Consider the following 15,371-nt stretch of genomic DNA (forward strand, 5'->3'; position numbering starts at 1 on the left):
TCTTTTCATGTCCCTTTCTTTTCTAGTGCGTAGTTTTCCTATTAGATGAGTTGTATCTGACATACAAAATGTTAGATAGATTGGGTTATAAAATTGTCAAGTCTTGTGATCAAAAATTTGTAAATGATTTAGTCTGAGACAGAGCCATTGTTGTTTTGCTATAGTTTGGTTGAAATTGAAGAAGAAAAAACCCATGAATTTGCACCAGGTGACAAAATGTGGAGATCGCCTGCCTTTGAACAATGGCATTAGTTCGATTGGTCCAAAGGTAAACAAGTAAGAGGAGTTCTCCAGGTTTTTTTCTTAGTGTTTCTTGAGGGTATGGCTTGGATTACTGTAATGGTACAAAATTAGGCAGCATTTTCTCAGCACATGGGCCCTTCAGTGTTTGCATGGATGGTGGCATGAAGTTGCAGTGCATAATCCCAAGTTCATTTTCCAACTGGAGTATTTTGACATGTCATGTTTGTCACAGCAGTCCAGAAAATTATTCAAAATACAACCTTTCATATTGACGTAGTGCATTGAGTGAACAGGATAAACTCTCTTTGCTGTCTTTCCTTGGAATGGGAATGCTAGATTAATGGAACATTGTTAGGTAAACACAGCCAACAGTGTCATCATCCTAGTGTATATTGGTCAATTCTGTGTCGCATCAGTTCATCAAGTTTCGTACTTTCACACAAAGTTAAAACATGACATTTTTCATATGTTCATCATTGTTATTTCATTCAAATCATGTAACAGATCCTATTCAGGGGAACATAGACCAGGCGAAACAGTGAAAAATTCTCTGAATCTACTTAGCGCATTGATCTGGAGGAACGGTCCTTGGTTTTTGAGCTACTCTGGTCTGATGTCTGCGCCATACTGATTAGCTAGAACTGCTGTACATTCATAATGCATTTGTGTACACGTATGTGTCGTCTCACTTCACCAGTGGTACTGTCATGTAGTTGTGGATTCAAATCGTGTGGAGCATTGTAATTTGTATAATAACATCGACTTTGGGAAAAAAAACAGTGTTCAGCTTCATGGCATGTCCACAATTTGAGCCAATGTTAGCTTGAATTGTACTTGTACTCTACAGTGCCCAGCAGTTGTGGCTTGAAGGTCAAAATTCATCAAACCCAGGCCGCTTAGAATAGTGTCAATTGCCTTACATATTTACAATTTCTCTCCATGTTAACTTGAGCCAAAGTACCTGTACATCATCTTCATGATGTAGAGCTATCCTGGATCAAGCTATTGTGGACAGATGTTACAGTGAGTTCTCCCTCCTTAGTAATATTATTTGTAGTAAGAAGAAATATTGTATTTGTCTGGCTGCACATGTTTTGAAAATAAAAATTCCTAGTAATTTTTTTCTCTAAAAAGTATTGTTTGTACATTCCTTGAGATTGTGAAGTCTGGCATCTGGTAAATGAACTTGTTTTGCCAGCAGAGCAACGATGGCAACAGAGTAACTAATGGTGTGTTTTGGACCAGTTTATGGACTTAGGTTGGTTCTAACCACCTTCAGCGCCGAACCATGTAGATCTACGTGGCCCAAATCCCCCTCCCCTTTGAGCTGGTTTATATCAGAGTCTCGTTGACTTTATGAAACTACGCCATCGCCATCTTCAGGGCAAGGTAGGAACTGAAAAGATCATTTGGTCTTTTCAGTTCCTACTTTGCCCTGAAGATGGCGATGGCGTAGTTCTTTCATGAAGTCCATGAGACTCCGATAACCAGTTCAAAGAGGGGTGATTTGGGCAACGCAGATCTACGTGGTTCGGCGCTGAAGGTGTTGAGGAGACACATTTTCCTTCTGCAACAGTTGTTGGAGGTATTGAACCTAGGGGCTTAAGCATGATATTCGTTATCCAATCGCCATACCCATTACACTTCTGTAAGATTGTGCAAGTCACTTTTAGTTCAGTTGACGTCTCCTTAGCTTCAATGAGGCCTGCAACAGACTCATGGGTGCCATGTACCCATTCACAGGTTTTGCCATGCCAGAGAGCTTCCACATTGAGTTTGATGGCTGACAGATTCTCTTCCACTTCATTTTGATATTCTTTTCGGGACTTCAGAGCCAACCACCATTAATTCAACAAGTCTGAAGGTGTGCTTTATTGTTTTTATTCGAGGAGGAAAGAACCTCTATTCACTGTACAGGATTGATTTGTTAAAAAATGTTATTCTGACTCTCGACACAATCATCTTGAACCATGTTCTCACTTAAAATATTTGTAGACATCATTTTGAAATCTTATCAAGTGCAACCAATCTGAGTTTCAGAAATCTGATTATGTGTGAGAGATCACAAATTGAACAGTTTCAATACATTCAATCTGGATTCATAGTAATGCTTGCCCCTCAAAACAACATAAGCACTCCATGCTTTAAATACAGGCTGCTATGGACATCGAGGTGCAATTATATTGATATTCATGAGCGTGCTGTGACCTCTCTAAACTGAGGACATAAAAATAAAGAGAAAAAAATGAAATGTGAGTTCTTGAATAGTGTTTTAATGCTGTACACTGTTCTGTTGAATCCAGTTTTAAAATGACAAAATAATTGAAGTTTATGAACATTTAGCACCATATTGCGTTGTGATTTTCAAATTAAAATTCATATTGAGGAAATTTACAAAATGTAGCACCAATTCTGTCTGCACCCAGGCTGTTCCATTACATATATGTATACATTTTGGATGAAAAAATCCTTTTCAAGAATCTGAAATGTGAATGACTTCATCATAGCACAAATTTTGAAATGAAATTAGATCAGAAGTACTGTTTTTGATACAAATTTTGAGAATTATTATATATAACAAGCAATATTTTTGATACTATTGATTTGATAAAGCAGCCAATGAGGGCATAATATGACTTGATTAAGGATTAATCAAACTTCCATTGGAACCTGTATCTCTCTATAGGCGGGCACTCCGCAATTCAGAAAATTGAAGTGCACCTTCAATTCCTCAGGTAAATACTATAAATCATGTACATGTATAGACATCATCAAATCCCTCGATTGGAAAAAAAAGGAAAAGGCGGAGTTAAGTAGAAATGCAGGTCGTACAAAAATATTGTGCAAGAAATGCCACAAATCCTGTACAAATCCAAAATAGGTTAAATTCCTTCTTCAGACACCTTACTTCTTCTTGGCCTCTGGATTGTCTCCGTTCTCTCTGGCAAGGTCGGCACAGAGGTCAATCATTTCATCTGAAAAAAGCAAAATAGATGTAATTCTCAGCTACGAGTATTGTAGTCATGAAATAGATGTATCATCTCCCTGGTAGAGATCTGTGTATTGAAGGGGAACGCCGTTTGTAATTGTGGTCCAGGAAAATAAAAATACTGTTACATGCACACACAATACCGTCGTGCAGTTATTATGCATACTGATGAGCTGAAACTTTCTCCATATTTGCTTTTGTGCTATTAGGGAAAAAATAATTTCAAGAACTGAAATATATCTGAAGAATGATGCAAAGGCAAACTTACCACCTTCCAAACCGAGACACTTCTGCCACTCAGAATATGCCAACACCTTGTCGCCACTTGTGTCGCAACCGAGGATGAACTTGGATGCACAAGATTCCAAGGGCTGGAGCTGGGCTGTGAAGATCAAACTCTCATCACGGGTCACCTTACTGCAATGTGAAGAACATGTGAATTATCATTTTTTGTCAATTATTCAGTTGGGGCAATGATAAGAAATAGACAAAAAGACTAACTTGGAACAAATTCCATGATTATTCATCCAATGGCACTGGAATTAGCTACTTTACTATGGTAGCTGGCTAGATATATCAGTCTTGCTCTCAGATGTAGTGTTCTTGAGTGCCAATAACAGTTGTTGTCAAAAATGTCTTAAAATCAATCTTTCAAGGCACACTACTCACCCATCATTGTCCGCATCAAAGTTACAGAAAAGCCACTGAGAAGAGAGCGAGTACTGACTCTCTATGTCACTGTTACGGGCCACACGGCGAGCAAGGGATAATTCAGCAAAGGTCAGCGTGCCAGCACGGGCCCTGTCATACAGAGCAAGTGGGTACCACCTAAACATACGCTCCATGAACAAGTCCATGTCATCATCCGTACACTCTTGCCTGTTCGCTAAAATGAGACAGTATACCTTTAGAATTGATTTGAGACAAGGACTGACTGGGTGCTTGAAAAACATACCATACTCCACTAAAGGCACAATTCGTTCATTAAGAATTGTCCCATAGATACCCATGCCATAACTGTAATGGGACCAGTTGCATTTACCATTCATTATGGAAAAAGGGAATGTGATTGCTCGGAAACAAATCTCATTCACCTAACAAGTCCTTGAACTAGAAAAACTATGGTATTACTCTTTGTGAAGTAAGGTATACCCAGCTTAGAAATTCTGCTGTAGGAGCTAAAATTGGTACAAATTCCCTTGCACTTTATGCTAACCTGTTGTGAAGCTTGTGATGGGCTCTCTTCCCTTGCAAAAGACAAAGTCACTGTCTCGTCAGCAACTCCGGTTTGCACTCCATGAAATGCTCACAGGAGCCGGATGTACGGGCTGACCATTTGACAGAAAAATATTGTGACGTAGGGCTACTTACCATTACAAGCTCCATAGTAGGCAAGTTCCGCATTCTTCCTTTGACTCTTCTTGCAGTCTGCATGTCCCTTCTCACAAAGGCAACGGTCACGCTCAAGGGCACATAGGCTGGGGAATGTCTCGCCCTGGTTACTGCAACACTGGAGACAGAGAGAAGACTTTCACAGCATTTTACAGGGACTTCAAAGATATTAAAATAAACTAACAATGGTCTAACTTTAGCACATCCTCGCTTCTGAGTCCGCTTCCTGCCTTCATTCATGGATTGATACGCACGCGCAATATCTTTTAAACATGAAGGAGTACCTACCTGGTACCTGCTTCTGTCAGGGACAGGGTCACAGTACGTATTACAGACACACTCCCCCTTTCCATCCTTGTCATCATCCTGACATAGCTGGCCCTTCTCACAGGTTATACCCTCACATGGATCTGCAACAAGATATCACACTTACAGAAAAAGATATACTCTATATCTTTTTCATTTCCCAGTGTTCCCTATCGACTCTAAGGACTTGGTTTCTGGACAGAAAAAGATAAAGACTCTATATCTTTTTCATTTACCAGTGTTCCCTATCGACTCTAAGGACTTGGTTTCCGGACAGAAAAAGATATAGACTCTATATCTTTTTCATTTCCCAGTGTTCCCTATTGACTTTAAGGACTTGGTTTCCGGAGCGCATTTTCTCCTCTAAGGGGGTTGAGTGTAAGTCGAAAGATTAAGAAGACTGATTAATCATTACTTGCTGCAATATAACAGAACAGATTGGGGCAAGTATTTCAATTTTACGAACAGTTTTATGTGATTAGGGACTCCCTGCTTTGTTTAAGATGGCAGCACTGGAAAGGAATGGAGTACTTACCTACATAAGGTGGTTCTGTTGGCTGGAAATGATATTGTCAATGAATTAATGAGGAGTGAATATGATACAAGATAACTGGATGCCATTAGCAGCTGCACAACGCAGACATGTTTTTTTCTTCCCGAAATTAGAATTCTATCATCAAATTTGATTTATTTGACCAAATCCCACTTGACAGTGCGAGACAAGAGAGTAGACCGTGCCACATATTTTTTCCTAGGTTAATTACCACATTTTCTCTGCACGTTGTTTCACTGTAGTGACGCCCTTTACAGAGTATTTGTATTATTTTTTAGGGAAATTACCTCAGGGCTTTCTTCTACTGGAGGAGCATCTGGTAGATCTGTTGGACGATCATCCTACAGCAGACAATATGAGATTAAGTAGGTCAGAAATTTAACAGAAATGACATGCTTTTTGACTTTGGAGTAAGACTTGAGAAAATGTTTTACAGAGGAAGATACCAAGCTGGGGATGGATATATGTCATTAAATGGAGTTGGACTATCTTCCAATGTTTGATGTTGGAATGGATGTTGAATTAGATTAAAGGATGAATGCAGTGGCAAAAGATTAGACTTGAGGATGGATGTGGCATACACTAGAAGATTAGACTTGAGGGAAAATGTAAAATTATAAATATTTTGTGGCAGGCTTAATTCCTAAGATGACAGGAACTGGAGATGAGGGGTTATGCCCTTCATTAATAAAATATTGATGAGCGGTAGATCCCCGGGTATATCATTTAGATTTACCTACCTGAGCAAAGCATCCCACTACCATGAACAGGCAGATACCACAAAATAACAGCTTCATTGTCTCCTACAGCTAGTTCCTAGAACAAAGAAGCACAAAACAAAACTCCTTGATCACTAAATCGTCAATTCAAACAGGATACAGTAAACGCTAATCAGGCTAATAAGAAGAACAATAACCAACTACGACGTGGCTATGAAACTTTCTACGTGGCTTAGATTTATTAACCCCTTCTCCATCCTCCTAAGAAATAAACTTGCACTCCTGAAACCTCCCAAAGTTGGTGTTTCACAATTCCCTAGCATATGTATTTCTGTTACAGCCAGTAACCCCCTGAAAAATCACAAAATATTAATAGAATTATAATACCCACCTACTCCGAATATTCCTTGACGGCACTGGTGAGGTGCGGACACAACTGTACCAGTCAAACTACAGAATCTCTTCTGTATAATTATGGTTGCAAATGCCCAGGCTTTTTTCAACTGCGGAGATAGGTCATAAAATGTCTAAGAGATGGAGATAATTAACTGGGGTCATGAAAGAAGTATGCCACGTAGTCATTAACCATTAACATACAATGGAGCAATGAAATGTACAGCAGTAGGCGTTAACCCCTTGTGCAGTTTGATGTCTTTGACACTGTAACAAAAGTTCTCCTCAGTGCGGCTGAACCTACTCCAGGAACTTTCCTTATGAGATTTTCCTGGCGAAGCACCTGTTTTGGTGGCTTCTATACCCGAAGTGGCTGTAAATCTCTCAGGGGCAAGCAGGGCCATGATATATTTACAGTCGGGTCCCTGCCCCTGTGTTTCAGCAAAAAATCTGGAAAGGTATGGCAGAAGCGGGCTGTCTAAAAATGGCAGGGTTTCATCGCCCTGCTTTAAATTTAAAAGTGCCTTGGCCACTGGTGAAAGGCAGGGGACCATAAAACGGCGACACAGGGATGGGAGAATAAACCATAGTTGGTTAACCAGCAAAATACCCATCACAGATTGCATATGCACCTAGTATATGTCAACCATAACCAGGCTTACTGCAATGCCCAGTAGTTAGGCGCCAGTCATGAACGTGGCCTCTTGTCAGGACATATTCATGGGAGTCTATACCCAGAGGGTCGCAAATGTCTTTTGGCAAATGCAACCGCAAGGTCTCGAAAACAGACCACCAGACATGACAGTTGTTCAAAATCAGGAGACAGTGTTCGGTGGACAGCCAGTCCTTTGCATTATGCGATGAAGATATGCAACATGGCTGGAACAGTTGGGGAGACTTGATAACATGAAGGTGGGTTGTGACTTGCTCGACAGTAGCAGTCGTCAACGTGGCCCTGCCCCAAGTGCATAATCATGGGAGAGCAGTGTTGTTCACGAGTCTATACCCAGAGGGTCGCAAGTGTATTTTGGTCTTTTGGTATATAGGTGCAACGGAAGGTCTTGAAAACGACCACCTAGCATCATTTATAAATAAACAGGAGACCGTGTTCGGTGGACAATTGTCTACTGGTGACAGCCAGTCTTCTGCATTAAGGGACAGTTTGGGGACTTGGTTAAAACAGCAGACAAGTTGTGACATCCATGGCAGCAGTTGTGGGAGAAGTAGTCCGCAGGAGTCTTTATCAGACAAAGGGTTGCCAATGTCTTTTGGCAGAGATGCAACGATAAAATATACGGTGTAGACAGAATTTCAGTGCACAAAAATTAGGATATGGTGTCTATTGTCCAGTGCAAAGGAATGATTGTGCATTCATTGTTGCCTGATTCAAACAGTAAGGTTGTGAAATGCGATGGGACGGAGGCGAATTGGTGGTCTATGGTCTGATGTGAGGACCTGGTTGTGACTTAGGGTGGATAGGAGGTGCTGGCAAAATTGTGACTACTAGTTGCATCATCTTTAAATATCCAATTGATATAAATGTAGTTTGGTTTTTTGCATGGCACCTCATATGGGTTTCTAGTATTTTGAAAGGTTTTGGGATTTTGATGGGACAAGAGTTGGAAAGGACTACCGATTTGTAGGACAATCTGGTTGTAATAATTCTGGATGGTAGGACAGTCTATCATAGACTATGGCCACCAATAAATCTTTACCCCTTTGGTCGGTTTTGTGACTTTCAAAAAGACACCCCACATGGGTTAATTATAACGCCAATGAAAGGGCATGGGGCCAGGGTTGCTATTTTACGATGGAGCAAACAAATTTTTTGTAGGGTTGTGACTGTCTTCGGAGAGTATGTACTTAGTACTAACAGACATGAGTCGGTCAATTTGACACATACAAGTACTTCCGATTTGCAGGATACTCAGTACTTTTTGCATAATCTAATAGCTAATAAACACATATATATTTGAGCTAGGGGGCCGCTGGGCTTAGAGCACAGCACGAGGAAAACCTCTATTTCAAGTCGGCAGGAAAAAGAGGGGTGCGGGCGCGGCTCCCTCTCCCCCGTCGCCCCTGCCCCCTCCCCTCCCTCCCCCTCCCCCCCCCCCCCCCCCCCCCCCCCCCCCATTGGATTCGCCCCCCCCCCCTTGGATTCGCCCCTGAAACTAACATGCTTTATTGACAACACGTGGTTGATCTAATTGGTTAGTCACGTGACGATAGCTTTTGACCAATAGCACACGTCGTTACAAATCTTTAGTAAGCTATTAGGTTAGGTTTACTTCCGGAATAGTTTGTCAGCTGTGATATTGATGTAAGAGGATTTTTTTGTGTTTTCTGGAAAAAAACGGCGAAAGGAACGACCAAAATGACGTTTAAAGTTTAGCTTATTCGTATGCAATTTAGATCTGGTAGAGTATGATGGGATATAACCCTTAGAAAGTGGATTAAAATCATGGAATCGTGACACATGCTGTCAGTTCCAAAATCAATCACACACAACACAACACTATAGTATACACACTGACAGTACAGTAGTGTGGACAGTAACAGAGGAGGTGTGGCATGCTTCATATCTATCTTGTTCCTCAGGAAGTTCCCGCTGAAGTGCAAATTTCTTGTGACAACTGTGTAAGACAAGTAGGAGTAAATTCTCCGGCCTGATGCTTAACACAGTCCCCAATTCATATTATACACTTCCGTATTTGTTATTGATTAAACATTTTACGCAAGAGGAGGTTTGTAAAGACTTGCTGTCGTTGGACGGCTTGGCCGTTAGGAGCTCATTACTGATTCAAAGATAGAGTAGCAGCACTCTGGCAAGACTTGACAGTTGACGCCAGCAAGCTGGAGCCAAAACGTGAGACGTCAGCACGGCGTTCGCCTAGGCTGACAGGAAGGTTGAAGAGGGGACGAGGACGGTTACTGACTGGACCAAACGAGATGGATTTAGAATTAGGAGCCCTGGATTACAGGCAGCCCCCTGTCAATGAGGAATATGACAGGTGTGAACAATGGTTGGATGATCATTCAGACTTCGTGCATGACTACTTTTCCCGTAAGGCTACAAGAACCATGATTGATGCATGGTTGATTTCGCATGCAATGCAAACCGGGCTACCAAGCCAAAGTGACGTTGCAAACGCACAGGGTAATTCCAGCGGGTCGAACTCTAGGACTAATTCAGGGGCCAATACCCCAGTCAGAAAAATATCTGCTCAAGAGTTCGACCGTGGCGGTATTCTGAAACCAATGGTATCTACTGTTGATGGCACGCCAACATTCCTTGCTTCTAGTGTTAAAAGTCCAACTGGGTCTGATCAGGCAAAAGTGCGAAAGCGTCGCAGTGAACTGAAACACCTTGATGAGAGGGAACTCATGTATGAACTTGTCATTGATATATGCAATGATTTGGATGTTTCAAGTCTTTGCCATAAGATCTTACAGAATGTTAGTATTCTTGTAAATGCCGACCGATGTTCCTTGTTTCTCGTCCAAGGAGAGAAGGGATCGGCGGACCGCTGCCTGACCAGTAAACTATTTGACGTGACTGTAGATTCAACGCTTTCGGAATGTTTGGATAAGTGCACTGAGCTTCGGATACCTTGGGGAACGGGGATTATTGGAACAGTTGCCAAAACAGGGGAATCCCTCAACATACCTGATGCATATGAGGTAGGTAACTGCACAAAGTTCTTATCAATTTCTCATTTCATATTCATGAGTGTTGGTGCACGCATGGCTACCAGTGAAAAATAATCAGCTTCACTACATCGTACCTTACAGAGAGAACAAAAAGGGCCATGAGGTTCAGAAGGTCTACCCACAACAAGGAGTTGTTCTACTTCTAAACTACACTGAAAGCATGTATTTCACAAACCATTCTGCGGTAAAAGGATGGTCATTTACTACTTTACTGCACTATCATCACAACAGAATGAGGTCAGTTGGAAAGGTCAAAAGGGAAGACCCAGGTTATCATTTTCATTCATGATTGATAGGATGTATATGATTATTCCATTCTGACTACAACATGCCTGTCTACAAAAACATTAAAAGCATGTCTTTTCTGTCTGTTAATTCCATCTGTCAAGAGTGTGATTTCAATTGTATCATTCAAGGATACTTCATCAGATCATGATATCTCATGTGATGTGTCTTATTTATTATCATTTGTATTCTATTCGATAAAGTGATTTCAGATTAGCCCAAATGGGTTTCTAATCAAGTTATATGTTCTTATTTAACTTTCAATTGGACTATGTATCAATAAATATATTGACAAACAGTTCAATTAAATCATAGACCATGTATCCGATTTTGATAATTGAGAGCATCACTAATACTGTGAGTGGTGTTTTTACTGCTTTTACTGTGTGGGGCATCTACCATCGGCTTTAAGTTGACCTCTTTTTTATAGGCCTAAGTACAATGGGAGCCTCAAGTCTGTAAGCGGGTCTGAGGTGCCTAACCAGCCAGTTGTATGAGGGCCTATCAGCAGTGTATGGGCCTTTAGTATAAACCTTCATGGACCACATGTGTCTTGTCAATCATCGTTATGAAATGACTATTTATTTAATTCATGTGATAATTGACACACAACCTAATAAACCCTGGATTAAAAATTGAGAAATGAGAGATATTATGCACATGGTCATTTGATATACATAAACAATGTTTTGGTGACACCAATGGTGTGTTCACACTGGATGCGAATTGAAACCGAATTCCGTAGAGCGCCCTCCGGAATACGAATTGGTTAATCCAGTTTCAGAACGGTCGCGTCACACTGGCCCGAATACGCATTCAAATCGGTTTAAAACGCCACACTCAATGCATACTAACGACGCGCCATCTATTATTATTATTATTATTATTTATTAACCTCCCATATGGGAGAATAAAATTTACAAGTACAAAACATATAAGTATATAATATCACAGTATCACACATTCATTATTAACAAGTTAAAATCGCGTAAGGTGCTTGACCATTTCCATCTCCCGGCCATGCCTATTGCCAAAGTTCGGGTCAAAGAGGAGTGTCCTCAGCGAGTCAACACCACCGTCGCTAAATGCGGAGAATCCCGGCCTCGCCCTCGAAAACGAGGCCAAAACCGGGGAAAACCCCGCCGCGACGATGTTGCTGACCAGCGTACCTTTGACCAACGAACCGGCGGCAACATACCTTGCCAGGAAATGGAAATGCAAGTCACGTGCAAGGGAGTTGATTTTTCCCTATTCTATGGCATAACGAAAAACCATTTGAGTTAATGAGATCATTTAAATACATCAGTTAACTAGTTCGGAGCACTGGTTCCCGCGGTCAAAGGTCACTTTCCATGCACCGGGCGCATGCGCAGTGCGATCGAAAACCTTAATTCGTATCAAGCGCGTCACACTTGAAATCTCAATACGGTTTCGTTGATTCGGATTAGCTGATTCGCATTCAATTCGGTTTAAGAACCGTGTTGGTTAAAGCGGATTGAGATCGGTATGAACCGAATTGAGTGTGACGCCCCAATACGTATCAACGTTTTAATTCGAATTCAATTCGTGTTAAAACCCCAGTGTGACCACGGCACAAGTTGCCCAACGGTCATGAAGTCATTTACCTGATTGACCTTTTTGTCCGTTTCCGTAATCTAGCAGGAAATGTCATCAGGTTGATAAATGGCAAACATTGTGTCAAAGATATCACATTCACATAGTCGTCGAACCTGATAATATTTTTAAAAGTCTTACTATCTGAACATACATGCTGAAGGCTTTTCTGAGGTACCAGTGATAATAAATGATATCATCTTTGGTAAAATGCAATCGTATAACAATGTAACATCATAATTTTTTATATCACTATTAGGGTCCAAAAGGAACCAATAATGGCTTTCTGAACGCTTATATTTTCAATAAAATGCTTCAACCTGTAAGGGTGGTGACAGACGCATTGTTGCGTCCGCATTTTATGTTGTCTAAGTTCTGCTGCGCTGAATTATTGCACACTGTCGCGGAAAAAAAACAGTTGACCTTTTAGGCTGCGATTGCATACGATCATGTAGGCCTCTACAGTGTGTTAGGGGGTTCAGATTTGTATCCACCAAAAAGTACACGCAACTATAGTAATCGAGCAATAACCAGATCACAATACAATTAACTGTAGGCAAAATTGTTTGCAAATGTGATAAATATTGCTTAGCTTAGCAACGGATAGCGGTTCCATTTGCATTGCCCTTTCGTATTTGGTCATTCTCAAAGAAAAAAAGGAAATGGTGTAGAAAAAGATCTTTGTTCAACCTTTCTTCATTCTACACCTAATGCATATACCTCACTCTGCCCGCTAGTGTTTATCGTGATCGCTATGGCAACCACTGCATTGCCATAATCCATGTATTCCTCCTTTTTCTCTTTAAAAGCCATTTGTGATCTTTTCCCGTCAAAACCCCCTTGGCGCATGTTTTTCTTGCATTACCCTTGTTATGTGTAAATGAAATCAGGTGAAATTACCTTAGGATGATGGAGGTGATTGGATAAAGTGAACCAGATTGGAAGTCAGCAAAGGCATGATGTATATAGTAGTGTATATACCGATCTTATTGGCCTAGTGGTTAAGGCGTCTGCCTCGCAAACAGAAGGTCGAAGGTTCGAGGCCAAAATCAGTTTAGTACATGTAATAAAGTGCATTTAAAGCTTTTCTGCGCCTTTCTAACATCAGATAGTGCATGCAAACTGTACATCAGTTGCGGCCACTATTAGCATAGGTTGCATATCTTCTGCAATTCCATCCACCTCATTGTTGGCATCTTCCCTCTGCTGCTGTCGGTTATACATGTATAGGTGCAAATTCCTGCAGTACTACATTGCTGCTACCTTCGTACAAACGAGATGATAACCTGGATGAAGGGTGAGCAGAGAAAACTGAGCGAGGGCCTCAAATTTTTAACAAAATCACAATGTTTGCAACATGAATTCTGCATTCACACTGAAGGCGAGTTTAAACTGTTTTTCCAGAGAGCGCCCTCCAGAAAATGGTTTGGTTTAAGGAATTGAACCCGAGGCGGAGGACCTTGGTTGAGTTACCAAGACACTCGAGGGTGGAGCTAAAATACAGTCCAAACCCGAGCCGACAGGCGAGGGTTTGGACGAAATTTTAGCTCCACCCGAGAGTGTCTTGGTAACTCAACCAAGGTCCGAAGCCGAGGGTTCAATTTCTATTCTAAAATACCTCAAACTTAAAAAGATAGGCCACGAAATAACTTGAATATGTGCGAATTTGGCAGATTCCATCCATCGCCTGCCCGGAGCGCCGGTAGCGCCATTGTTTACATTATGTTACGGCAGCGCGTATAGGAAGTCCGGATCGGCTCGCTCAAGTGATGCTAAAATCCGCGCAAATGGGCTATTTGGAGCGTTTTTCTCAGCAAATATGTGTAGTGCTCATTAAAAAACTTAGGGTGGTTGATGCTTCCTTGGCTGATTTGTGTTTAAAGCAGTGTTTTGAGAGCCTCAAACTTCTGAAGTGAGCTGTGTGCATGGTTTCCACATTTTAGTGCAACCCGAGGGAACTTTGGTAGAGCATCTTGGTTGCGTGTCCAAAACACTCCACTCTCAGAACGAGGCTTATGCATTTTCCATTTAAAAGTTGACTTTACGGTACCAAGGTATTTTAGAATAAATCGCTTTCAAGCCGATCGCGTCACACTTAGCCGAATGCGCATTCAATTCGGTTTAAAATGGGTCAAACTGAATGCGCAGTAAAGATACACTACCTATTATTGGATTGTTGAACTCAGTCACTCCCGCGCTCGATCCAGATGGGTGCCACTCTAGTCTCGTGAGATGATCGCGATCAATACTAAATCTCCTCATCTTTCACTATGATAGAAGCAGAATAAAATTTGCTCTCTGGCTACACTTTCCTTGTTGCACCAATACCAATTGCTGTTCTCTCAAATGCTCTCTGGCTACACATTTCTTGCTGCACCAATACCAATTGCTGTTCTCTCAGAGGGGAATATGGCCACACCCAAGAAAATATAGTGTTGTCAAATGACATGTCTCAAAACTGCTAATGAATGTCCACAAGTTGCTTTCAGTAAACAATTATTGATCTCGGCTGGTTTTGAAGCACTATCAAGAACTTCTTGAGTGGTGCGATAACATATGGCTTTGTAGCTCGTCAGTATCCAGAATTACTTGAAAGCATTTTGTGAGCTTTTGTATCTGACCCTAAAAATAGCAAAGGAACTAGAATTTTTTCCGCCTCCTTTTCTATTTTATCATTCTCCATGATGCAGATCTCATTTGATTACATCTTTGAAGTATTCCAGGGTATTGTATTTCTTGGGCGTGGCAGTGAGTTATTGGTCCATTTAAAGTAATAAGGAGACGCTTGAGCCATATCCCGCACAACTGTACAGAATGTCGAGTATGATTCAGTGAAGTATAAGAGCACTATTGATGAATGAGTTGGCATCCTCGTCACATTATCCAAATTGCAATGTACTTAAGTATATGAAGACACCGAGGCTAAACGGTTTGTTTTTCTGAAGGTGCTTGTAGATGTCTCTTTACTAATACGTCGACTGTGACTTTCGGAGACGTCTTCTTTCAAGATGGTATGGCATCTAAATTGAGAATGTTGACTTTGTGTGTTGACCAGTTGACCATATTGCAGTTTCTGTTTGAATTTTCAGATTGCAAGAAAGACTTAATTGTGAAGAGGTTCTATGAAAAGGCTCTCATTAGTAGAGTTAAGACTCATCCTCAAAGG

The 15,371-nt window shown here is 41.1% G+C and overlaps 2 protein-coding genes across 6 annotated transcripts in view; one reads left to right on the top strand and one right to left on the bottom strand.

Moving 5' to 3' along the window:
* Positions 1-2,108: 2,108 nt before the first annotated feature.
* On the bottom strand, positions 2,109-6,717 carry LOC135490844 (SPARC-like). 2 transcript variants are annotated; one of them, XM_064776400.1, is made up of 9 exons: positions 6,594-6,717; positions 6,224-6,299; positions 5,771-5,824; positions 5,466-5,487; positions 4,913-5,034; positions 4,604-4,742; positions 3,902-4,118; positions 3,501-3,649; positions 2,109-3,218 (listed from the first exon to the last, which is right to left on the bottom strand). In XM_064776400.1, exons 2-9 carry the CDS (start codon positions 6,278-6,280, stop codon positions 3,148-3,150), a joined length of 831 nt encoding a protein of 276 aa, XP_064632470.1. In that variant the 5' UTR covers positions 6,281-6,299; positions 6,594-6,717; the 3' UTR covers positions 2,109-3,147. The 2 variants fall into 2 exon arrangements, with proteins under 2 accessions (XP_064632470.1, XP_064632478.1); XM_064776408.1 differs by having other exon boundaries at positions 6,598-6,684.
* Positions 6,718-8,889: 2,172 nt separating this feature from the next.
* Positions 8,890-15,371, top strand: part of LOC135490858 (dual 3',5'-cyclic-AMP and -GMP phosphodiesterase 11-like) — a 52,807-nt gene continuing 46,325 nt past the window's right edge. For all 4 annotated transcript variants that reach the window (XM_064776421.1, XM_064776429.1, XM_064776437.1 and 1 more), the window contains exon 1: positions 8,890-10,276. In XM_064776421.1, the coding sequence (XP_064632491.1) occupies positions 9,545-10,276 (732 nt within the window). In that variant the 5' untranslated portion in view covers positions 8,890-9,544. The remainder of the gene's footprint in view (positions 10,277-15,371) is intronic.

The sequence above is a fragment of the Lineus longissimus genome, chromosome 1, assembly GCF_910592395.1.
Source record: "Lineus longissimus chromosome 1, tnLinLong1.2, whole genome shotgun sequence".
Classification (NCBI taxonomy): Eukaryota; Metazoa; Nemertea; class Pilidiophora; order Heteronemertea; family Lineidae; genus Lineus; species Lineus longissimus.

Coding starts and splice junctions, on each gene's coding strand:
- LOC135490844 (XM_064776400.1), bottom strand. CDS start 6,280: ATGAAGCTGTTATTTTGTGGTATCTGCCTGTTCATGGTAGTGGGATGC. Junction 5,488..5,770: donor CAGTAGAAGAAAGCCCTGAG/GTAATTTCCCTA, acceptor TATCATTTCCAG/CCAACAGAACCACCTTATGT. Junction 4,119..4,603: donor CTACTATGGAGCTTGTAATG/GTAAGTAGCCCT, acceptor GTCTCATTTTAG/CGAACAGGCAAGAGTGTACG.